Source organism: Lissotriton vulgaris, chromosome 4_1 (genome assembly GCF_964263255.1).
Source record: "Lissotriton vulgaris chromosome 4_1, aLisVul1.2, whole genome shotgun sequence".
Classification (NCBI taxonomy): Eukaryota; Metazoa; Chordata; class Amphibia; order Caudata; family Salamandridae; genus Lissotriton; species Lissotriton vulgaris.
Window position 1 is genome coordinate 1259854374 of NC_141691.1, and position 26022 is coordinate 1259880395.

Here is a 26022-nt window from a genome sequence, read left to right on the forward strand (position 1 = left end):
TCTCAGTGCAATGGGGGGGGATGTGGGGGGGAAGGTCTTACACATGTACGCATGCGCAGGCAAGTCTAAAATCTGATGACTCCTGGCTGTCACATGCGCAGCCAGTGTCACCCCGCTGCAGCTGCTAGTGCTTTCGCTACGGCTATACTCAGTGCTCTGGCTGCCGCCTGTGCTGTGTGCTGTCAATCACTCTGCTGCAGCCCCGCCCCCTACGGCCCACTTCCTAAGCAATGCCCGATGCTCTCGGGCTTGTCCCGGGCCGGGAGCGCCGAGTCAGTGCGCTGTGATTTATTTAAAAAAAGTATTTAAAAATGTACTTGTTATAATGCATGTCACAGTGACGGTCGTCCATGGCTAGTGGGGCAACGCCCCAACGCCCCCCATGGACGCACCGCCACTGCTTAGCTGCAAGGCACATTCAGTATCACACAGATCAGAGCATATTCTCTAAAAGTAGTTTACTTAGCTTCATCAACTGAATGATGCAGAGATCTCTATAAAACCCTGGAGGCAGCCATGACATTTATGTACCCACCATATTTCAAACTAGTAAGAGCTACCCCCAACATCTCGCATGTCTTAGATATGGCATGTCTTGTCTTCTCTAATTGCTAGGTGTAGAAATGTGGGTTTTACTCCCTAAGGTAACAGTGATGCAGTCTTATGGAAGGCCTCTGTAAGGGCTACTGAGAAAGAAAGGTCTTGAAAGGTGTCAGGATGCTGTAGAAGCCTTCTTGTAGAGAATGTGGATAAGGAGAACACAGGAAGCATAATATATGGGCCACCATGGAAATATGAGGCCACCTAGAGACAAAAGTCCTGATTTAAATGCAGTACCACTTAATAAGGGAAAGACAAAAATAAGAGTGTTACCGCAGCACAGACAATATACCTTAGCCAAAGTAGATCCAAGGATATCTTTTTCAGAAGCTCAAAGAAGGGGGGGGGGGGGACCTTAACTTGCACCATCGCCATGCACTGCTCATGGGCCCATATAACATCACAAATACAATCTTATTGACATTTTTGATGACATTACTGATGGCACCGCATATTGCACCACCAGACAAGTGAAATAACTGATGAAATCTGACATCACCGATCAAGGGTTCTGAAGGCACGTGACATTCTTGTATCTGAGTTCAATTTAGTTTCACAATAATGTTCTAGATGAACCTTTTGAAGCTTAGAACTTTGTCTGTATTCTTCCTCCAACATTCTGAAAAAGTACTTCCCTTCAGATCAGTTTGACTCATGACAGCTTTAACTATAAGTTTAATAATATGTTACTGACTACTCAAAGGCAGCCGCAGTGAGTGCTGGAACCACAGCAGAAAATAAACTTCAATGTGCATCACACTTGAGCTTAAAAAACATAACGGTACAAAAGGGGGTGTTGATGGACGGATCACAAACCCCTTTTGTACCGCTTTGTTTGCCATAAGTTGGCAGGGTATGCTCAGACGTGTTTCCCTTGCTCACTTTGCCACTGTATTCAAGCAAGCCGGGCTGAAGACGGCTGGAATGCCAAAAACAGGTCCTCGGAAACTTGTTTCCGGTTCAGGGAAGGCATGGATTGGCAGTTCGGGCTGGACTGTTCCCATGAGGCACAGGGTCAAACTGATTTGCATATAGCCATGTCTGAACTGGGGTGGCAGAGTGGGCTAAAGAACGGTGATGGATTAAACCCAGATCTGTTGACTGGGTGTGAGTGTTTGATTGCTTCAGATGCTCCGTCCATCACCACCCCCTTTTGTACCACTAACCGTCTGCAGCACAATAGGATGGTGCACACCCAACTGTCTCTCTTGAAAAGTCCACGCTGGGCAGTGCATTTTAATGGAGACTAAATATGTGAATATCTCTCTGACCTATAATGTTATTCTTAGATATATTGTTAGTTTTATTACTGTGTTTATTATTTATATTATTATTTTTAAGGCATTTCATTATTTTTATTATGTTTAGCAGTATCATTGCGATTAACAGTATTATTTTATTAGCAAGATTATTATTGCGATTATTATTAGTAGCAGTAGTAAGTAGTAATAATAATACTAATATTAATATTAATAACCATATCAACAATAGTAGTAGTAGTAATAGTACTATTTCTATTAATAATACAAATAATCATAACATATTTTAAATAATAGTTTTAAAAAATCCTACTAACACTGCACTACTATTGCTATTGCTAATGTTGTCACTATTATTAACATTATCAACACCACCAGCAACAATAATAATAATAATAATAATAATAATAATAATAAGAATAATAATAATAATAATAACAATAATAGCAATAATACAACTAGTAACAATGACCAAGAATAATCATTATTACTAGTTTTATTATTGCTATTATTGTACATATAACAACGGGTCTAGAAACAGCAGGATTGATTACATATTTCTAAGTCTCGAACTTTGTGACAGACTAGAGGATATGGTTGTTCAACGTAGACCCGATAGTGATCATAATCCCTTAGTACTGTCCCTAGAAAGGATTGGTATATCTCGGCCAAGCATGAATGCTGTATCTGAGACAGGAGAGGTGAATCTGTCCCAGGACATGATCCGGCTGAAATGGGCAGTGGTTATGGGGGATGGTGGCCTACAAAAATGTAAATTGACACTTGTATAGCACACTACTCACCCGCAAGGGTCTCAAGGCGCTTGTACGAATACCTCTGTGGAACCCATCCTGGCTTTCCCTGTGAGGCGTCCACTCCTGGGCACCCCCAATGTGGAGGCCAGGCATCCTTAGTGTTGTGAGGCCGTTGTGGAGATTAAGCAAGCTATTGCACTCCATGATTGGAATAGGCACCAAGGCGTGAATTATCAGGTCCGTGAAATTTTGAGCCCAAGATCCACCGAGGCGGGGAATTGAACCCTGGTCCCAGGCTAGACCTCTGCATTAGGGTCTGTTGCTCTAACCATTGAGCCACACTTCTCCACAGATTAGGTCCTCTACAGAACCCTTGTTCTGATGAGTTCGCCAGATGTTGAGGGTATTAACCTTCTACATATTATGAAGTCCCATGAGGATCATTTCTTAAAACTAAAGTCTCTGCTCACTAAAAAGAGGAAACCACCTAAACCCCACTATACAAGGGGGTCCAAATGGTATAATGAGGACTGTGGCAGTGCATTTCAAAACCTCTCCAAAGCTATAGTTGGGAGACTGTCAACAGGTTAAGGAGGCAAGGGTAAAATATAAAAGGGCACAAAATAAGGCCAAGAAAGACTATGATGAGGATAGGTGGGCAGGCTTAACCAATGCCTCTGAAGGGAAGAATTGGACCAAGTTTTGAGGATTTTGTTAAATGGGGCAATCATGCGAGTAGTAAAACATCTAATAATAATGTCCCTCCCGAACTTTGGGTCCAGCATTTTAAGGGTCAATTCTATTCCCCACCTAGTATCATTACTAAGTATCCAGAGGTTAGGGCAGAGGCAGTCCTTCACTTCACTAATAGTGAGATAGACGGAGTTTTAGATAGGGTGCCAGCAGATTGCATTCCAGCTGACCTTTACAAACAGGATAGGAAAATCTGGATTGAGTACATATTTATCATCGTAAATGATATCGCCAAAGGTGCATTAATACCTGACACCTGGCAGGGGCCAAAATCATACCCATATATAAAAAAGGGGACCGCGCCAGTCCCAGTAATTATAGGTCGATAAGCCTAATCGATACTTTACAGAAATTAACTGCTAGACTTGTTTTAGGTAGAGTTAATGAGTGCATTATTGAACAGAATGTCTTATCTACCTATCAAGCGGGTTTTCGACCCCATGTAAGTACAATTGATCAAGCATTTCGATTTACCATGATTTATTGGACTACAGTAATATTAGTGGGGGAAACATTATACACAGCATTTGTTGATTTAAAATCAGCATTTAACCTAGTACCCCGCTCTAAGCTGTGGGATTCATGAAAGGAGGCTGGAATGCCTTTAAAAATCCTTGCTTTTATTATTAAGCTCCACGAGGCAAATTATGCCAAAGTAAGATGGGGCAGCAGGGTGAATTGACTGGTGCATTCCCAGTTAACAAAGGTGTGCGCCAAGGGTGTGTCCTCGCTCCTACCCTTTTTTCCTTATTTATAAACTGGGTTATTGCTTACTACTCTAACTATCCAACAGATGCTCCATCCCTTGACGGCACAAGGGTTCCGCTGTTAATGTTTGCGGATGACACGCTGATTTTATCAAAAACACAGTCTGGCCTGCAACGAGCCCTTGAACAATTTATAGTTTTTTGCAATGACCATGAGTTGACAGTAAATGTCGACAAAACAAAGTACATGGTATTGAATAGACATAAATTAGTTAAAGGCAAGGTAACTGTGGACAACATACCCCTAGAGCAAACTGATACTTCTACTTACCTAGGGGTAACTATGGGTAGGAAAATGAACCAGGCACCCCAAATTGAGCTTCTAACTCTGAGGCACAACCAGCTAGCAGGGGCCCTATTAAAGGAACATAGGTTGTCGTATACTAAGCCTATAGGGCCTGCTGTTGCAATTTACAACGGGAAAAACAGATCGTCTATTATCTACGGTGCTGAAATATAGGGGTTTGTAAATCTATCACCGGGGGGGCGTGGCTTCCACGCTGAAAGAAGATTGCGGACCCTGCTTGAGCTCTGCAATACCACGGTACTCTTCGTTACTTTTGGTGACCTCTTTGCGGTTTTTGAGGTCATGAGGCACCAGCGACGTCCTTTCCTAAACGCCGGACATCGGATGGCTGCAACCGGGAGGTGTTTCTGCCCTCTTTGGTGCATTTCCCGAGTGGTGTTGTTTCTTCACATCGGAGACGCGAGAGGCCGCCATTTCAGGTTGCTGCGCTCGCGCTTTCTCCGCAACTCCTACTTAAGCTATGTGGTATGTTGCTGCATTCTTCCACGACAATATGATGCTCCATCCTCCTCAACTTGTGTTTTTAGTGTGGTAACTTTGTTTTCTTTATTGATATTAGTTGCAGTGGATTTATTTTTTTGCACTAACGTGAGCGGCCGCCATTTTGGGTAGCTGCACTCGCGTTTTGCATATTTTGCCTCTGTCATTACCGCTGACTCGTCATGCTTTAATGTTTTAAGCGATACATGATATTCCACACTCTTCTATGCGCTGGAGGACATTGAAGTATACATTTTTCTCCTACATGAACCTACTGTGTTTTTTTTTTTTGCCACAGCTTTGTTACTGCCTGCAATTAACATTGACAAATGACTTTATCTTTTGCTATTCCATGTTTTTTCTTTTTTCTCACCAGGAATATCACTGAATTGATGTGTCTATCATACTGCTTTTATTTTTGATTTCATTTTTGGCTTATTATACTGCAGTGCTCTTTTTGGACAGACGGTAATGGTCTATCTCTTCTTTGGACGCCTGCATCCGTACATCAATATGTGGCCAAAGCCTTGCTATCTTTGGTATCCTCATTTTTTGGTTCTTCCCACATACCCATGCCAATAATTGTGATATCTTGGAACTGATATACTATTGACTAGTGTCAATATTTACTCTCTGAGGTACTTTTTTGTGGTTCATTGTTAAATTTTGGAGGATTCTTTTCACTTTTGGTCTCACTCTGACCATAACACTCTTTTTTTTATTCAAGGAGTCTCACCCTTACTACGATACGTGATTCCTTGTGCATTTTAACATGGCCCATGATATTCATAATGCAAGATCGTCTGTATCTGGGACAAAACCGAAGAGACATAAAAATGACCCGCCTTCTCCCATTCACTCTTCTCAAAATCCTGTCTTAGACTCTATTTTGGATGAAGTCCGTGGCCTCCAACCTTTTATGTCTGCGACCAATGAAAAACTGAAACAAATTGAGGAAAGATGGGTCATTATGGAAGGCAAAGTTCTGGATCTGGTACAACGTGTTAGTGACATGCAGGATATCTCTTCAAAAATTCCTCTTCTCGAACAGGAAATCCATAACCTAAAACTTCATACTGAGGACCTTGAAAATCGAAATCGTAGAAACAACCTGCACCTTTATGGTCTTCCAGAAAATGTTGAAGGTTCAGATATGGTAACATTTGTACAGAAATTCCTTCCTGAACTATTAGAGCTTCAACCTACAACAAATCTCCTCAACATACAAAGAGCTCACCGCTTGGGTCGTCTAAACCCTAATGCTACTAAACCACGGGGCATCATAATGCTCTTTCTTGAATTTACAGAGTTGATGCATGTTTTGAAGGCTGTTAAGCTTAAATGTCGTCTCATCTGGTCTGGACATAACATTTTTATTTCTCAAGGTATCTTAAATGCAACTAACGCACGTCGTAAAGAATTCCTGGCTCTCGGTCCTCAAATGAGACATCTGAATATTCAATATGGAATCTTCCATCCTTGTCTCTGCAAGATTACCCACAATGGTCGCTCACGCTCCTTTGAGGATCCGGGGAAACTTAGACTATATCTGAAAACTGTTTCCTCTACTGGAATGGATACTACTACTTGACTTTCTTTTTTTTCTTTTATTCTCTCTCAAGGAACAATCTTTTAATCCAACTTCATATGTTTCCTTCATGATCTCCTATTACTCTGTTTTCCCTTCACTTAATGAGGTTCTTCTTCTTTTTTCCTCCTTTATATCTATCATTGAGGTCCGTGTCCTTTTGGCGTCACTATGCTCCTGCTGCTTCAATTTCTCTTCTCTCTACAGACCTGGCTGTTATGCCTTGATCTGTTCACTAGCTTCTTCATCTTTCTCTCTTTCTCTTTCTCTTTTCTTCCTCTTCCTCTTCATCCCCTTCTTTAATGTTCTTGCCTTTGCTAACTGCTCTTTCCCTGAATACATTTATATCTGTTTTGTGCTGTTAACTGTATTTGGATTATTCCGGATGTGTGCTGCTACTATGTGCTTTTATGTATCATTTTTCATATGTGAATCTCTCATGTGGTATGTTCTTTTTTGTAGATATTCTCCTGATGTGTATTACCTCCGTTCGTGTATTACCCTCCCATCCCTCAATTATGTGTAAGTGTGTCACGTGGAACGTCCATGGTCTTGGGAATCCAGTCAAAAGGCAAAAGGTACTGTCCCATTTATCTAAACTTGGTTCTCAAATATCTTTTCTGCAAGAAACACATTGCAATGAGGCGGAGTCTCTTAAGTTGAGAAGACAATGGGTGGGTCAAGTTGTGTATTCTCCTGTGTCCAGTAAAAAAGGGGGTGTCGCTATATTGTTTCATAAATCGTTATCAGTACAAATTTTATCTACACAAAGTGATGAAGATGGACGATGGGTAATGATAAAGATTGTGATACAAAATACAACTCTGGTTTCACTAAACATATATGGTCCTGTTAAACCAGATGCTGGATTTTGGCACTACATTAAAATTTTACTTTCCTCAGTCGATTGTCCAAATATTATTGATGCTGGTGATTTTAACCAATGGTTAGATCCCTTTTCTGATAGACTATCCAAATGCAAATGTATCCCTGATAAATCCCATAAAGCATTCCAATCGGCCATTACCTCTCGTTCATTGTATGATGTTTGGAAAACTTGTAACCCTGATTTGCTTGAATATACTTTTTTTTCCAATGTACACCACACTCGATCTAGAATTGATTATATTCTGGTCAGTAAATCTCTACTTCCTTCTATTCAAACATCTGCCATTAGTTCTATTTTTATTTCTGACCATGCACCCGTTCATGCTGTATTAGACATGTCACTTACCTCATCTCAATTTAGTTGCTGGAAGCTCAACAATTTTTTACTATCTGATCCAGTTTTTATCAAAGAATCTACCTCTTTCATTAATGAATTCTTTAGTTTAAATAACCCAGCAGACACCTCTGTTTCTAATAATTGGGATGCTTTTAAGGCTTCTTTTCGTGCATTTACCATTTCATATGTTTAGAAAAAGAATAAGTTTACGAGGAAAAAGTATGAGGATCAACTGCAACACCTTAAACAATTAGAACATATATACTTTTCCTCTAGATCGCCCTCCGCTCTTCATGACTTGATTAAGTCAAAATCCGATCTTAACAAATTGGCCACATTTGAAGCCTGCAAAGTCCTGCTTAAAATTAAATCTAAATATCATGGCGGTCAAAATAAGTCGGGAAGGATGTTAGCTAAATATTTGAAAATCAAATCGGAACGAAAAAATATTGGACCTATCCTTAATTAATCTATTAAAAAATTAGTATCATCCGATGAAGATATTGCTGAGGTTTTTCATAAATATTATCAATCTTTGTATTCTGATGACACCTATCCCACTACTCACAATTTGGATTCTTTTTTTCTGGTTCCCCCCCCCCTCTTTACCTAGTGATTTTAATGCATTGGAGAGAGACATCTCACATCAAGAGGTAATTAATGCTATTAAATCTTTATAAAGGTCCAAATCCCGGGGCCTGATGGTCTATCTGTTGAATTTTACAATACCTTTACCTTCATTTTTGCTCCCCAACTTTTGACACTTTTCAATTTGTTCATTACAGATGCCAAAGCCTCCGTCTCCTTCATGGATGCCTTAATTATTATAATCCCTAAACCAGATAAAGATCACTCCTATTGTAAAAATTATCGTCCCATATCTTTAATAAATTATGATTGTAACATTTTTGCCAAAATTCTTGCCTCAGGACTTGAAACTATAATTTCCTTATTGATTAAAACTGACCAAGTTGGTTTTATAAAAGGCAGATTAGCATCTGATAATGCTCGAATGTTTGCTAATATTATTTCATAAGGCAAAAAATACAAGTCACCTCTTGCAGCCTTGTCTTTAGATGCCGAAAAGACCTTTGACCGTATTAATTGGCAGTTAACGTTTACAACTCTCCAATGGTTTGGTTTTGGACCCTCTTTTATTTCTTTTATTAAGCTATTGTATTCATGTCCTAGGGCTAGTATTTTTGTTAACAATCACAATTTTTTTCCCCATTCCAGAGGTACTAGGCAGGGATGCCCACTTTCCCCTTTATTATTTATCCTTTGCATGGAACCATTCCTCGAGCGTATCCGTGTCAATTCACGGATTACTGGCTTCAACTATAATTCTACAGAAACTAAAATAGCTGCTCATGCAGATGATATATCAATTCACATGTCTAATCCTGTTGAATCCCTCCCTCACTTTTTGAATGAAGTCCGCTTATATTCCAGTATTTCTGGATATAAATTCAACCTCTCTAAGACTGACGTTTTGTCCTTAAACTCCATATGTTACCAATTCATGTTTACTGATACTAATTTTGCCTGGTGTCCCTTGAAAATGAAGTACCTTGGTATTTGGTTTTCTTCATCTCTGACTGCTACACTCAAACATACCTTCCATGCATTACTTACTAAAATTCAATCAGTTCTTCTCACATGGTCTCCCTTATTCCTCTCCAGGTGAGGCAGATTAGATACCATTAAAATGATGATAGTCCCTCATGTTCTATACGGATTATCTATGCTACCTATTCAGATCCCCCTTTCCTATTTCTCTCAAATTAACTCCACCTGTATAACATTTTTGTGAAACAAAAAACACCCACGAGTTGCTCTTAGTAAGCTTCTTCGTCTCAAGGATAAGGGTGGTGTCCGCTTTCCTAATTTTAAGGCATATCACTTGGCTTTCTTAATTAAGCAATCTTTTGCTTTATCTTATGATTTTGTTGACACTCCTGTTCCCACATGGATTATTTTTGAACGATCCTTACTAAAAGACTTTTAATTTCAAAACGTCATTTTTTATGTCAAATAGTACTTTCTTGTCAAATAACCCTATTCAAAAATACTCTCAAAACCTCTTATACAATACATTTTCTAATGGCTTTAATCCGCTCCAATGTTTCTTATCTTCTGTTATATGGTACAATACATTTCTTAAATATAAAGGTAAATCCTTCTATTACAAATTCTGGAAGAAAAAGGGAATTAATTATGTGCACCAACTAGTGCGCCTTAATGTTGTTATTCCTTTTCCTGACCTACAAGTACAATACGACTAATCTGACTCTTGCCTCACTGAATGTACCTTAATTTCCAATGCCTTACAGTCACATTTAGCTACTTTTAACCTTCCAGCAGATTCACCCTCTCCCTCCCACCACTCCTTTATATCCATTATTTCCAACACACAGACCGAAAGCAGCTCTTGTATATAAGTTACTGTTATCAAATGTTAAGGAAAGACCCAAATCCCCTGTTGAAATTGCTTGGGAAACTGATTTGTCGGCTTCTTTTTCTATTTCGACCTGGGATAGGTTCGGGTCTAAGTTATTTAAAGTTTCTGCTGATGCTCGAATTACCCAATCTTTGTACTTTATTTATAGCAGAGCTATTATTACACCTGTTTGTATTTCTACATTTTCTCCTTCCTCATCTTCTTTGTGCGGGTCTTGTTCTAATGATACGGGCACATTGAAACATCTACTTTATGAATGTTCTAATGTTTTATCATTTTGGAAATCTGTTTGGTCTATTTGCATGTCGATTTTTAAATGTAACATTACTTTATCGTTACAAAATGTTTTTCCAGGTTCTTCCTCACCGGATTTTGCCGCCTCATCACCTGTTTCCATGTTAATTGACCTTTTTCTTGCATTAGCTTTTAAGGTAATTTTATATTCCTGGAAAAACAATTCTAAAATATCTGTATTAATCTGGTGGAATTTCATATGTGATGAACACAGGATTGCTACTGTATCCTCTGTGTCCCTTTCTCATAAAATTTCACAACATATCTCTCTACCCATGCTCCTGTATACTAGCTCTTTTCTTTTTCTTATTACTCTCTTAATTAGCACTTTAGACCTTCCTCTCCCTTCTTTTTCTTCCTTTTTCTTTCTCTCTCTTCATTCTTTCTTCTTTCCACTATTTTTCTTCTTTTCTTTTCCCAATGTTTTAACTCTCATTCTTCATATTACACTTTTTATGTCATTTGCTTATATTTCTTTGGGTTTATTATACTGTGTATATTTCATCATTGCTTCCACCTTGTATTGCTCTGTTCTTGAAAATCTAATAAAAATCTCTTAAACAAAAAAACGAAAAAGAAAATCTATCACCCCTAGTCAAAGCGCAAAATACGTTTTTAAGATCTCTGACTGCCCTCCCTTGCTCAACTCCAATTAAGCCTTTGCTTTTAGACTTAGCTTGCACCTCCATTGATGAGGTAGCAGGTTTTAGACCTCTAGCTTACTGGAGGAGATTGTGGACCACTGTGGAATTGGTACCTTATGCTAATGCAATGTTGCATCTTAGGTATGCAGATTCGGTGTATAAAATAAAATGGCTCCAGAAGATCAAGTATACTTTGTCTGAAATGGGCCTCAGCCATCTGTGGGTTGACCCAGTAGGGAATATATTTCCAAGCAAAAATGACTATAAAGAGCTTAACTGGGATATGATAACCAAGAAGAACCTGTCAAAGGTGAGTAGTATGTCACTCACTGGTATCTTCGATGACCACAAGTTTTTAACTAAAGCAGAACCATACTGGAAAATAATCACAAAAACTGGTGACAGAAAACTGTATCACCAATTCCGTGTGAGTACCCTGCCATTAAGATTGTTTGCAGCTAAATGAGACAGAGTTTTTTCGACCAATTGCCCATTCTGCCATTCCAGGGAAGAGATAATAACACATCTGCTTTTTGTGTGCCCAGTGTATCTGGATCCTAGACGTAGGTTGCTTAAGCCAGTGTGTGCAAATCTTGGTACAAGATCCAGTATGACAGCGATGCGTATACTGGTAACAAATACTCGTCCAGATATAGTCATTGCTATTGCAAAATCTTTGAACTGGGCATGGGTGTTGAGGAAAAAGAAACTGATGGTTGCTGAGGCACCAGATTTAGTTCTTGATTGTGTTAATGTAAATAGTTTATCTTGAAGGATTTATCGGATAAGATTTTATATGATTTTAGCCTTATATATCGTGTCAGGATTCGATAATGGTTGGCATCATAATCTGTATGTTTACTGTATGGATTGATTGCTTCCAACAATGCAATTTTTTATTGTCTCTTTTATGTATGTTATGTGTCTTTTATGATTATAAATACTCGGATAAAGACTAATAAATTGACCAAGAATAATCATCTTTTATTGTAATATCAATATTCAGGTACTGATAAATAAACATATTTATATACTATAGGGATGTTCAGCCTGGTCTTAGTTCAGAGTACCATTGCATGAGTTAGAACGAGAGTAATAAAGTTTCTTCTGATACGTATTGATTGATGCAGCACACACGTTTTAATCTGGGCAGAAGTTAGTCTCACCTGAAATCCTTGTAATATACTGCTGCTGTCCTTATCGAGGTCCATGCTGTCTGAAGGCAGCCCTGATTCGTTACTGTACACTATGTACACTCTCCCAACCTGAAAGTGACCCAAGGTGCTGTACCCTGGTGCTCCGACCAGCAGATCCTCGAACCCGTCTTTGTTGAGGTCAGCAGACACCATGGCCCTGGAACACAGAAATTAAAATATAATTTTATGATCGGCCTCAATAACAAAAGAACAGCTGAAAGGAACATATTGGAAATATGTGTTGGCGAAAGAGAGGACTAGCCCTAGATTGGGCTCTTTATCTGAAGCTTTCTTGGACATCAAATGTACACAATTTTATGAAAGCTACTTCCAGTAGCGGTCACTCGTATTGCGAAGTGATAGAGCGACTGAGGGGGAATACAACTAAAAAAACCAATTATAAATATATAAAATTGCATTTACCTATTCTCACAGTCACCGCTTTGCTCCCGATCCTCTCCTCCTGAAAGTCCAGGAACTGCCATACTGTGCGGACGCCCAGAAGCCCATCCCAGGGCTGCTGTCATGCTGGGAATACTATTCCCAATATGACAGCAGTGCCAGGATTGGTGGGAGTGCCCTAGTTCGGCGCTCAGACATGGAGCAGGCCTGTGTTGAATCTCCACCCAACTGTACAGCAGTCAGGTAGGAGAAAAGTTAAGTGCGCTTGAGCAGCCTGGAGGACGACAATAAATTGATAAGAAAAATTTTATATTAGCATTTTTATTTTTGTTGGTTGCCTCTGCTGCCTCTGCAACTCTCCTCCGCATTAACGGAGAAGCTACCCCTGACTCCTTTGATTATTTTACTCTCCCAATAGCCAGGCAACTGTGTGTGAAGTATAGAGTGGGCACACGGCCCGTTAATTTATTTTCTTCGAAGTGGCAGACTACAGACATTCAATCTAATATTTGCCCTGCCTGCAACAGTGCAGATGAAAAATTGGCACACCTATTGTTATTTTGCACAGTCTACAAAAATGACTACGAGAATGTGGATGATACTGATCTGCCGGCTGATGGGAGTATCGAAATACATAGTGGCCCAAAGAACGTTGAAGACAGATATGCGGGAATCCACTGTTTGCAGGGTGGCAAAGTTCTCACATAATGCTTGGTGCATTAGGAGAAAGCACACTAAAGAGATGACTGCATAGGAGCACCTTATAGCAAAGCAGTGGATGTCTGTCATCAGTTTGCATCTTGTCTGTGTCCCCTTGTAAGTAATAGTATGCTCTGAAGTATTACCTTACAACAAAAGATGCAAATGAAACCATTGGGGATATCTTGGGACTTCTGCTCTTATTCTATAGTGTTTACCCTAGTTTAACTATATTTAGCAAGTTATTTCTATTTTACCTCACACATTTCAAAGGTTATGTTTTTAAAAAATGTAGGGGCATTTTTAAAAGCCCCTTTCACCAACACAATGGTACTTTTCTCTACATTGTGGTGGCGATAGGGGCTTTGCCTTATTCACAAGGCGGCATTAAGCCATTTAATGTGGCTTAACGCCATCCTGTGAATAAGGCACCATTTCACGCTATTCTTAGTGTGAACGGGGCCGGTAATGAGTGCTGTGGTAGTCATTCCACCGCAACACCCCTTGATTTTAACGCTGCCCCATATTTACAAGGGTAGCGTAAATATGAGGCAGCTCCCAAATTAAGACTAGGGAAAACCTGGTCTTACCCTGGCGCAATGAGCAGAAATTTTTAACTTCTCCTAGTTTTTGCTGTTTCCATGTGTGCTGCGTTGTGCAGCACACATAGAAACAGCAAAATGCCATTGATTGTTTATGTGTAGGAAGGTGTCCCTTCCTGCACATAAACAATCATTAAAAAAAAGGTGTTTTGCAACTTCTATTTGTGCTGCATTAAGCAGCACACATGGAAGTTTCATCGACATTTCAGATTGTTTATGCGCAGGAAGGGGCAACTTCCTGCACATAAACAATCATTCCCCTCAACGAAGGCACCCAAGGGTGCCTGGGTTGGTGCTAGGCAGATAACTTACCACCAGTGCAAGAGGAAACTCAAGGCTGCACTGTATTCTTGTCAATTCGGTGCAGCTCTGCGTTTCAGAAGTGGTAGAGCTCGAGGTTGAGTCAAGGGGGCTAACACTGAGCCTCGTCATTTCCTTGAATATAAGAAAGCGGGAGCATTTAAAATAGGGTTTAACCCCAAGGTAGAATGCAGAGGCCCTTTATTTTGGACTTGGCCTCTGTAAGAACAAGGCCCAATGAATATAGGGAATAACCCCAGAAAGCAAACACACAGTCCCTTTCCCCTCTCTTTGATCTGGTTGGAAAATACATTTTGGAATAACTCCCCTTCTCTCAGCTGGAGTCAATAATTATGCACTAATGCTGCCTGTAAGAGACAAATGATCTAGGAACAGAGCACAGGGACCCAGTTCACAAAACATTTTTGACTATCCCTATTAAGATAGTGCTTGCTCTACAAAGCGTTTACCTCTATGCTATGAAAACAGGAATCTGGAAGTGGTAATGTGTGACAAGCTTTGCTGTGTGGCCTTTTATTGTGGTGGTGATATGGTCTGTTGTTTTTGTAGTGCTGTATTATGGCAATGTTTTTAGTTTGTTTGTATTGCTTGTGTTTCAACGGTTTTGTGAACCATATTATATATTAATTGTGGTGTTTATTTGTTTACTTTAGATATGTTGACAAATGCTGCTATATTTCCTGCCAAAAGCAACATGTCTTGACAGTGCATGGGGGAAGCAACCATTTATCCCTGTTTGAGGGTAGTGAAATTACACTGCAGCCAGCTCTTCAACAACTTAAGACAAGTATGGTAGCTGTGAGGGCTCACTTAATGCGATACTGCCACTGTACATGACTTTCTATTAAACAATGACACAGGTGATCGCCACAGTTTACAGGGATGGTCATTAGCTGTGAAGTCCAAGGAGCTCTCAAAGCAGCCACCTGCCTCAGGTAAGGACACATGTTCTGATAAGAATAAGCTGAAGCAATCACCTATCCATAAGTTGGCATCTCTTCCAATGTTCAATTCCAAGCTAAAGGACTAGCCACTAAACCCAATACAACAACTAATTGACACTGACATGGCTATAAACACACACTGGTCATGATGTATACACCATCTATATACCTTTCCTCTGTATTGCTGCTGACTAAAATCTATAAATCTTTTTATTTGTACTACTACTGTACAAACTATTCTCATGTGTATGTCTTCCTCCATACATTTTAAGTCAGTAAGGTGTTCCATCACCATACAGATTAACAAGGCCAAATGGAGAGTTCATGTTATAAAGCCTTGGAACTCAGAGGAGGCTGAAAACGTCCTTTTAATGTATGACAGAGTACATGTCTATCCTTATAATACTTGGTCACACCTTCACCCTTTCCACAAACAATATATCCTTGGCTTATTGCTCTTTCATCTTCACTGAAGATCAGAAGAACAAAAGCGGAATCTGTACTGCAAAATGAAACCCACCAAAAAGCTGTGAGCATTTTTTTGCCAAAAGAAATCAGAATCATTTTAATGTAAGCCAGGTAAACAATGATCTGGCTGAGATTGTGTAGCAACATGCAGAGACTCTACCTTTTCAATTATGATATGAACATATCGTTTCTTCTGATCATTTTTTCTTTTTAGAAATGCAGATCAGAAGAAAAAAAGTCCCTGTTCTCCTTGTTTAAACTGCAGCTGTAATTTGCTTAGTGGCCTGCCTTCCACCTTGGTTGGAGGCTCTGGCAGCAAGCATTGTCATGTAAGAAGTCAACTGTAACAACTTATTACAGTTACACAGCTACATTTCTTTATTACCGGTGAATAGAGATGTCACAACTCAACTGTAATAAGAAAACTAGACACAGGATTTCAAACAGAGATTGCAGGCTCCCATGTATTATGTGCTAACTCTATCCATATCATGTTACCAAGGTCCTGCTGGCTACACATATATGTTATTTTACCTGCCTCAAAGATGCATGTTTGCTATCTACAAATATATGTATCATTCACCAGACTTTCTTTATAAGATAGTATGTCATTTTTTTCCATTCAGATGTTGTAAAGATCTCTCCTCTACACATAATGACCCCTCATTGTAAATCTTCTACATTCGTTTAGGGTTTATTAGTGCTACCTCAAAAACAATGAGCATACTAATATATGGTGGTGGTCTGTATCTAGGCCTTAATATCTATTTGAAATAAAAAAAATCTAAAAAAGGCATACTACTGTTGATCTTGTGTTGAGAAATGTCAAATTAAGACATCCATTGTTCCATCGTTGAAAAGCTTTGCTAATGCTTGCAGGTTTAATCAAAATGTGTGTAAAGCTCACCAAACATTCCACCATGTAGGTTTCTTCTTCCTTTCAAGTTCTATAATTCATCTTGTACCCTCAGATCAGCCTCACGTAAGCAGTACGTTCTTCCACATTTCAGGAGAGCATAGTTGAGAGGCAGAGTTTTCTATGTGAGGTAGCCTTCCATGGGGATCATTTCTTCAGTACATTAGGACAATAACTACTATCTCTAATCCTGAAAACATCTTTGCTCTCTAGCATTCTCCCTTGTTATCTCCTGCACAATATAGTACACAGATGACATAAAGTGAGAATGTTTATATAGTTCGGTGTGCTAAGGACCAACATAAAAGAGAGGAGTCACATAAAAGGCTGATATTTGTGTATTTATGAATGATTGCAACTGTGCTCAGCCATTTAGGTTGTTCACAATTTTTGATCTCCTCAACTTGGGTTTCTGTGTTATTTCTCAAATATTGCTCCATATTCAACATCCCTAATAGATATATGTGGTGGAGTTGCCATTAAAACTCGATTCAGCACTTTAGCTTATTCCCTCCCTCTAGAAAACACATACTATTTGCTAGAGTATTCCCACATCCTCAGATGGTCCTAATGACACCTGCTCATAACCTACACTGATGATGACATACCTGAGAAGAAGAACACACGCTTTGGGGGTGTGCTTTCCAAAAATGTGCATACTTGTCAAGTGGGAGTCCTGCATTAGATTGTCAAGTCAGAAAGCTAAGGAATTTAGGATTTGTAGTCTGTTTCCCACCATTCCTCCAACTATGTATAACAGTTTAGTAAAGAGTTGGAAAATTCACATACCATCCAAGTCTGGAATAGGGTGATGTCACATAGTAGGAAGCAGTAGGCTTCGTGATGTGATTAGGATGCTGGTCTACTGCATATTCCACAATGGATTTCATGTTCAGCGCATTGACTGCCTTACCCACAAGAGAGACAGAATTCTGCAAAGAAAGAAGTGCAGAAGTAAATGATCTCACAGTACATGGTGGTAGACTTCAGAAAAGGTATAGGCTAGCAGCAAACAATCTTGGAACCAGGTGTTGTGTAGGGTATGAACAATATATGCCTTACAATGCTGGAAGCAGCACACATGAAAGTTACAAAATGGCATTTTAGGATTGTTTATGTGCAGGAAGGGACACCTTCCTACACATAACCAATCCTCCTCTGCACACAGACACCCTTGCACTCTGGTACTAGAGGGTGCCTTCATTGGCGCTAAATTGTTAAACTTAGCACCATTGCAGGGGGAAACGCAAGGCTGCACCACATTCTTGAAAATATGGTGCAGCCTTGCATTTCCGAAGTGGCGGAGCGTGTCGTTAAGCCAAGGAGGCTAAAACACGCTAATCCACTTCATTGTACATATACCCTTAAGTTCCTCATGGACGGTAAATGTGGAGGTACCCAATGGAACAATCAGCAGCCGCCTGAGGAACTAGTTTTCTTCCCATTGTATCAGTTCACAATCGCGATAACCCCAGATATCACTACCATAACTGACTGCTGAAACGCACTTGGCCTTATACACGTGGATCAGGGCTCACAGGTTTCCTACCCATCCATAAGCTAGAATCTATTACTGCTCATCACAGCCTGGCGAGAGCAAACATCTTGGAATAATGGGAAGGGCCCCAGGGGGATTTGTGATCAAACAGAACACCCAGGTAATTAAAAGAGCCCACCTGGGCAATTCTGACTTTCAGACAAGAATAATTCCTAGATTTAACAGGTTTGATGCCCAGCCTCATTGTAAACTATTTTGAAGAATTCACTGAGAAATCTAATACCTCCATAAAAATGTATGAGTCTAGGAGGCTTTGCAGGCCTAATGCTGTCCTTGAAATAGGGACGGCATCCTCCGCATATAAGAGGACAGGGATTTCCCTCAAGCCCACTTTGGGACGATCACCCTTGGCTTCCATTAGTGCTATTTACAGACTGTTAATGTGAATGGCACACAAAACTGGGGCCAGGAAGCAACCTTGTTATGGAGTAACCAAGCCAATAGTGCTCCAGACTTATCTGCACTAGTGTGTGTCGTGGTCGAGGGAGCTGCATAATTGAGACAACCAAGGGACATATTAACAATGGCCGGTGATAATTGTCGCTGGCCATGCTTAGCGATACTTAAATTATCTCAGGCTATCTCTGGTATTTATCGCCCTGGTAGTGCGTAATTGAAAACGCGTAACTCCAGGGCGATAAAAATTCCAGAGATAGCGAGGTCATCGCCCGTTGGCAGAGAACATCGCTGCTTTTCCAGCGATGTTCCCTGCAAAAGGGTGATAACCTTGCTGATATGACCCACAGGGTTGTATCAGCATAATCCACCCCCTATGTTTGGGATGGGTAAGTCAGGATTTTAGCAGACGTTAGATTTTGGCGAAAACTGCTGTTTTATCCAAAATCTAATGTGTGCTAAAATCAAGTGGGCTGTCTTGTAAATATTGTGATGTAAACATCAGCGATATTTGCAAGGTAGTCCATCTAGGGTACGCCCAGTAACGCCCACGTTGCATCTCATTGGAGATGCAAAGGGAGGTAATGGGAAAAAGGGTGCTAACATGCGATTATGCATGTTAGCACCCTCTTGTAAATAGGACACTGGTTTTATCACTGCTTTTTTGGCTTTGTAATTCAAAAAAGCAAAGATAAAGCCCTTGTAAATATGCCCCTAAGTCTCTCCAAGAAGGCCACATGTTGCTGTAGTGCCTGTATCAATTGGTTCTGACAGGTGGGGACCTATAATGCTTGAGGTTAATGTGTAAACATAAAAAGTAACTGTGGGTCAAAAATTAATCTGTCTACTAACTATGCATCTGACACAAGGAGAGTGATGATAGAAGAAATATTTGAGAAAGTGACAGGAAATCAACAGGATACTTTACAGATGTGAAAAATACCCATCAGTTATCGATCAATACCACCCTTATCATCATGTAGGAAGGGTATGCATTGCCACCACTTGTAAGTTTGATATAAATGTGGGTGCCCTAGTGGGCTATAAGTATGTTGGTATGCAGTGATAACTGTAAAGCAGTGCGTGAGTATAAGTGAAGGTGAAAAAAGATGTGCAATTGAGTCTAAAATTGGAGAGAAAAGAAGAAAATAAATTTAATAAGTACGTCTCAGCTTCCAAATAAATAAAACCAGTGGGATGATCTAGTAATTTCAACAAATAACTACTACACATAGTTATAGGTCAACATGTTTCTGCAGTCTAATGGACCCTAGTTGGTATCCACTGCTTTCGTCAGGACAAAGTCGCTACTGCTAGATAAGTCGTGAATAAACAAATATTTGAAATATTTAAAAAGATATCACCTGGATATCCTAGGTGTAGTCATTCTCCTAGGTATTTGGCAGGAGAGAAAAGCTCCACCTCACTTACCTGCGCCGCAGGTGAGGTGGAGTTTTTCTCTCCTGCCAAATAGCTAGGAGAATGACTACACCTAGGATATCCAGGTGATATCTTTTTAAATATTTCAAATATTTGTTTATTCACCACTTATCTAGCAGTAGCGACTTTGGTCCTGACGAAAGCAGTGGATACCAACTAGGGTCCATTGGACTGCAGAAACATGTTGACCTATAACTATGTATAGTAGTTATCTGTTGAAACTACCAGATCATCGCACTGGTTTTATTCATTTGGAAGTTGAGAGGTACTTATTAAACTTATTTTCCTCTTTTCTCTCCAATTTTAGACTCACTTGCACACCTTTTTTCACCTTCATTTATACTCACGCACTGCTTTACAGTTATCACTACATACCAACATACTTATAGCCCACTGAGGCACCCACATTTATATCAAACTTACAAGTGGTGGCAAAGCATACCCTTCCTGGTTTGAAGGGTCCCACATGATGATAAGGGTGGTATTGGTCGATAACTGATGGGTATTTTTCACATCTGGAAAGTATCCTGTTGATTTCCTGTCACTTTCTCAAATATTTCTTCTATCATCACTCTCCTCGTGTCAGATACATAGTTAGTAGACAGATTGATTTTTGACCCACAGTTACTTTTTGTTTGCTGAAATTGTCCTTTTTTGGGGGATTGACCTCAAAATAATCCATTATGGCAGTGTATGGGAAAGTAGGGAAGGGGGCACCTCAAGTGCTGTTGGTTGCATTCGCCAATAGGTATAGGTGTGGGGATCTTATCCCAGTTAAAATACAGGAGTTGAGGGTTATGATCAGAGTGTGAGTGCCCCAATAATCAGTGTGCATAACATGTGGAAAGAGGTCCGGAGAGCTGATAATGCGGTCAATGCGAACATGTAAACCATGTATGCATGAGTACAAGGTGTGCAGCCGGGCTGTAGTGTTAAGCGCTCGCCAAATGTCTACTAAGCATCAATTTCTGAGCCAGTCCCTGAGATGTTGGGCATTCATCATGGTGGTTGTGTTAGAGAGAGGGGGAAATGAGCAATGAGGGTTAAGTCTCAGGACACTATTAAAGTCTCCTCCCAACAGCCAGGGCAGTCCCTTCCAGGCTGACAGCACTGCAGATACCTTGGTCAACAATGTTGCCTGGTCTGTGTCAGGAGCATATATGCTGCCAATTACAATGTGCTGATCGTCAAGTCTTACCTTGATTAAGACGTATTGTCGGTCTGGATCTATCCTGGTATCATCAGTCTAAAAAGAAATTTCCAACTTTCTCACCATCAGTATCCCCCCTTGCGTATGTTGAAAAATTAGTGGAGTACACCAGCCCTCGCCAGTGCCTTTGATGCTTAATAGCCTCAGCAGTGATTAAATGTGATTCCTGCAAATAAGCAAAATGGGTATTGCTGCATCCGAGGTAGGAGTACACAACATACCTGCACACTGAAGTGTGCATACCACAGACATTCATGTTATCTTATTTGTGCCCGGCATGGCACAGAGTGGAGCGTGTGCTGGAATCAGGCTTCACCAAGCAGGGTGAGCATCAGATCTGGAGCGTTACATATTTTGATTTGCTGCTGACTTGAAAAGCAGTCATTAAACCAAAACAAAAGAACCATAAAGGTTGAACACATAAAACCACTAGGACAGAACCACAGCATGCCTCTGTCAAACTGTGTAACATAGTATGCCTAGTGAGAGAGTCCCACCAGTGGGGTTAGAGCAGTGTATGGGTGCAGGTGGAGGAGACCCCTCTAATTAGAAATATCACAGTTAACACTGGGCAGAGGTAAAGCCAGCACCCGTGGGCCAGGGCACTGCATGTGGAGATACTCCCTGTAAATACCCATGCCAAGTGGGTGATCTGATGTATATTAAGCATGTACAATCCCTGTGGGAATCAGTGCCTTGTGTGTACATGTCTATGTGCTGCCACCATGACACGCCATTATCGAGAGTCAGTGGGTTTGTGTTCAATTAAGTAAGCACTTAAAGGAGTTCATTCACAGTTTGCGGCATGACATCTGGCATTACTTGTGTGTCAGGATGAGAAGGCCAGGTGGAGGAAGAACCATCCTTGCTGGAAGATCCAGTGGAGTCCCTGTTGGTATTAGAGCGGGGAGCATGTTACCGTACGTCAGCGGCCATCTGTCATGCTTGTTACTGCTCCTGTATTACTTGTTCCAGATTGGGGGTAGATATGACACTGGGTGGATGGTTCTCTCTCCAGCATTTCCAGTGGTGCCGGACACGACATGGGAGTCTTGTTGTCTACAGCAGAGAATGATGTTGCAATGCAGGACCTTTAGTGTGGATTCAGTCTCAAGCTTCCTTGAGATCTGTGACGAAATTAGATTTTCCGTCCACCAGGACCCTGAGTTTACCTGGGAACAGGAGGGAGTATTTTACTCCAAGTTCACTTAGGTGGTGTTTCATTCCCATAAATGAGACACTCTTGTGCTGCACTGCCATAGTGTAGTCTGGGAAAAGCATCACTCAGGCATTGTCCACAGTGAGATCAGCCACCTTGCGGGCTCCTGGAGGATGAGGTTGCAGTCCCTGTAATGCAAAACCTTGAAAATCAGAAGTCAGTGGTCAGCGGGCAAGCACACGGTCTGCTCTTTTGATCGAGAAGAACAGTGAGCAGGCTGATTGGGAAATAAATCCATGGATCTATTGTTTGATGTAAGTGATGGCCTCCTGGCCTTCAGTATTCTCTGGGAGGCCAACCTCTCAGATGTTGTTCCATATGGAGTGGCCCTCTGCGTTGTCTGCCCTTTCTCGAAGTTGGATACGCAGTGTGCAAGATGGCTGATTCGAGTTTCTGAAGCGCTGAGGTTTTAAGGTGGTCAATGACTGTTCCATTGCATGCACTCTATCTTCCAGCTTCCGGTGATCATCAAGAAGAAGATTATGGCCGACTACAACTATGTCAATCTTGTTTTTTAGGGCAAAGTCTCAACTTTCCAATTGCTGCCAGTACTATGTCTAGTTTGTCCTCTGGTGCTACCGAACCACCAGGGTGTCCTGATGTGTACGATATTGATCCAGAGAAGACAGAATTTTTTAAGGGTGTACCCACAGTGCCAGATCCATGAGTTAGCCTGTTAGTTTTATGATGCTGGAATATCAAGTGACAGTAGAGGCGACCCCACTTGCTTATACCAAATGGAGTGGCAATATACGGCAGCAGAAGCAGCTCACCAGTGGGTCTCAGAGGCAGTGGAGTGAGTTGGAAGTCGCTGGTCCAGCTGTGTGTAGAGATGTTGAGGTGCAGGGATAGCTGCAGCGCTACTGAGTGGGAGTAGTTGCTGCCAGACATCAGTGATGACAGGAAGGGCATTATGATGATGGTTAGGGCACACATACACAGCAGGGAGTGCGCGGACAGCCCTGAGCGGCCAAATGGTGATGGAGTTCCTCAAAGCAGGCTTCTAGACAACAGACCCCTTTAAAGTGGGCTCTCTCTCAAGGTGCATTTCAATCCTCTCACAACTGGCCAGCTGGATCTTCTCCAGAGTAGCGAGTCTGTATGAATTATCGTGCCTGCAGCAGTGAACAGAAAACCAACCAGATGTGCCCTGAAGAGCCATTCCAGTGGCTGTTTGCCATTGGAGATCATGAAACCCTTTCCCTTCTTTCCCCAGCATTCAGGCAACTTCTTCCTTCAGATGTTCTTCTAGAGTGACAGGGGCGTAACACAGGCCCCCGCAGCCCACGCAGTGCGGGGGGGGGGGGCGAAGCTCCAGGGGGCCCCCTTCGGCCCTCCACTCTGTCCTGAGAGCTCCTAATTGAGCCCGGAGGGGGCCCCTCTACATACCTTGCAGGGAGGCCCCATCAATTTTTGTTATGTCAGTGTAAAGTGAAGACTGTATTGAGGGGATAGTATTAAGGTGCAGTTGTGGAAAATGCTGGGCTACACAGCATATACCTTCCAGTATTTACTAGGCATCATAGAAATGGAAGGTAGATCTTAGTAGCTCCTCAGCCTGCAGTCTTCTGTGCTTCCACAGAACACTCCACGCATCATCAGAGGTTTTATACAGAATACAATCCAGTACACATTTCAAGCACATAGCAGGTGCCATTCTTATCCTAAACACTAACTAGTGTTTGAAGAATTTGCTAAAACCAATCCTGGCAACTTTCTGACAGAAACCCAACCTCATGTTGCAGTACTTCCTCTATCCAATTACTGTAAATCTCCACGAAGTCCCTTATTCAAGGTGTGGTAGCTTTCTTCCACTTGCAGAAGCGTGGTATCCACTTTCATATATCCCCTTTCATATCATATTACCTCAGTGGAAATGAAGGCATACCCCACTCCTTCTCATGGAATCAGTTTTCTTTCCTGCTGTGGACAGAGAGAAGTGTTTGAAAAGGGTTTCGGCCTACATAGGTTTCAGTCACCTAGCTCCCCTGCTAAGCGTGAGCCCTCCGCTTCAACAAGGAAGTTGTTGTGGCAGTCCTTTGTGTTGCCATCTGTTTCTGTACCCACATAGTTCACATATATCTACCAATAGGTAAGTAGTTACGCCACTTCATGCTTTTTGCTCTTAAAGGAGCCTGCATTGCCTTCCAGGAGGCCAGCAGTTTGTGCCTAATTAAGGAGCTCATTATGGTCACTGGAAGGAAGACAGAAGGGCATCAGTTCAGAAGAGACCTAAAAGGCTCCATGTGTGGAGGAGGTGGAGAAAAGGGAAGTGGGCAGTAGAAACTACAAACAAACAGGACAATCGCTTCCAGGGTAATAAAGTCCAATTCGCCACACCAGCCTCTATATGCACAGCGATGAGCCTCTCCAGGTCAGTTTAAGCAGAGTAGTATAAAAAGAATCCACTTGCGTAGGCAGATGACTGGAAGTAGTGGCTGTTACAACTCCTTCTATTTTGTCACAGTTCTCATCCAGCCTTTCGCCCCGCCACCTTTTTTATTTTGTTCCTTCTTCAGTTAGCCCTGGCACGACTCCAGACCCATCTGTTTGTACCTTGAGCCGTGACAGTATTTGTGCTGCTTGTTTTCCTTACTTTTAGATTTTCCTATACTGGTGTTACACTGTCAATCCGTTCTATTTCGAGTTCTTGAGCTGATTCCTGATTTGCTTGGGGGCTAGTCACAGTTTTTCCACATAGCGCCCTTAGTGGTGGCTTACCAATGTACACATTAGGTTTTCTACAGGGTAGATTCATGTTTCTTACCATATGTGTTTGCAGTTTCTGTTTTAAATTTCAGCTTTGCCAGGACACAGTGGTATTCTCTGGTGGCATATACTTTATTTACTTATGTGGGTGATATAAATATACATTACAGCCCAGAATTGACGTTTAACTTACAGGACATTGGTACATTTCCTATGCCAACTTGTTTTAGGCGTTGCTGGAAAGTTAAATACGCAAATTGTGCATTACCAATTTCACTGTGCATATGCAGTGACGTGCAGTGTTGTAGTGCCGGGCAGTGTAGCATTGCAAAGTCATAATAGCAGCAACCAAATTTGTATGCAAAAGGTGAAATATGTGAGGTGAGTATACAGACAAAAGTGATTCTCTACACTTATTGAGTATTATATGGTTTGTGAGAATGTAACGTTGTAGCAGCTCAAGTTTAATCAAAATCTAATTTCAAATACCCAGATGTAAGAAGGGCAACCAAATTCGGGTATATCAAATGCAAGTAGTGCAGAGTAGTGGAGAGACATGGTGATGAAAGCACTGATACTTTAAATTTTGATGTAGCTTCCTTTGGTGAAACTTGCCCTCTTTCACATTGCGGATAATCGACAATAGTAATTTGTCAAGAAACAACTCCGGGTTCTTTCACAAATTGTTATGCTTGGCCCATTTGCTATCAGCTATGTTGTATTGTGGCTTAAGCTAAGATGTTTTCTGTCATCCAGTGATCTTTGATGAGCAGACAATGCTGGAGGGAGCTAGTGCCTTGCAGCATTGG

General features: G+C 41.1%; 1 protein-coding gene across 2 annotated transcripts in view; it reads right to left on the reverse strand.

The window, feature by feature from the left end:
• Nucleotides 1-26022, reverse strand: part of GPLD1 (glycosylphosphatidylinositol specific phospholipase D1) — a 655729-nt gene that overhangs the window by 267802 nt on the left and 361905 nt on the right. For both annotated transcript variants that reach the window (XM_086965460.1, XM_086965459.1), the window contains exons 13-14: nucleotides 17471-17613; nucleotides 12300-12486 (exon numbers count right to left, since the gene is read on the reverse strand). In XM_086965460.1, coding sequence (XP_086821586.1) covers nucleotides 12300-12486; nucleotides 17471-17613 — 330 coding nt within the window. The remainder of the gene's footprint in view (nucleotides 1-12299; nucleotides 12487-17470; nucleotides 17614-26022) is intronic.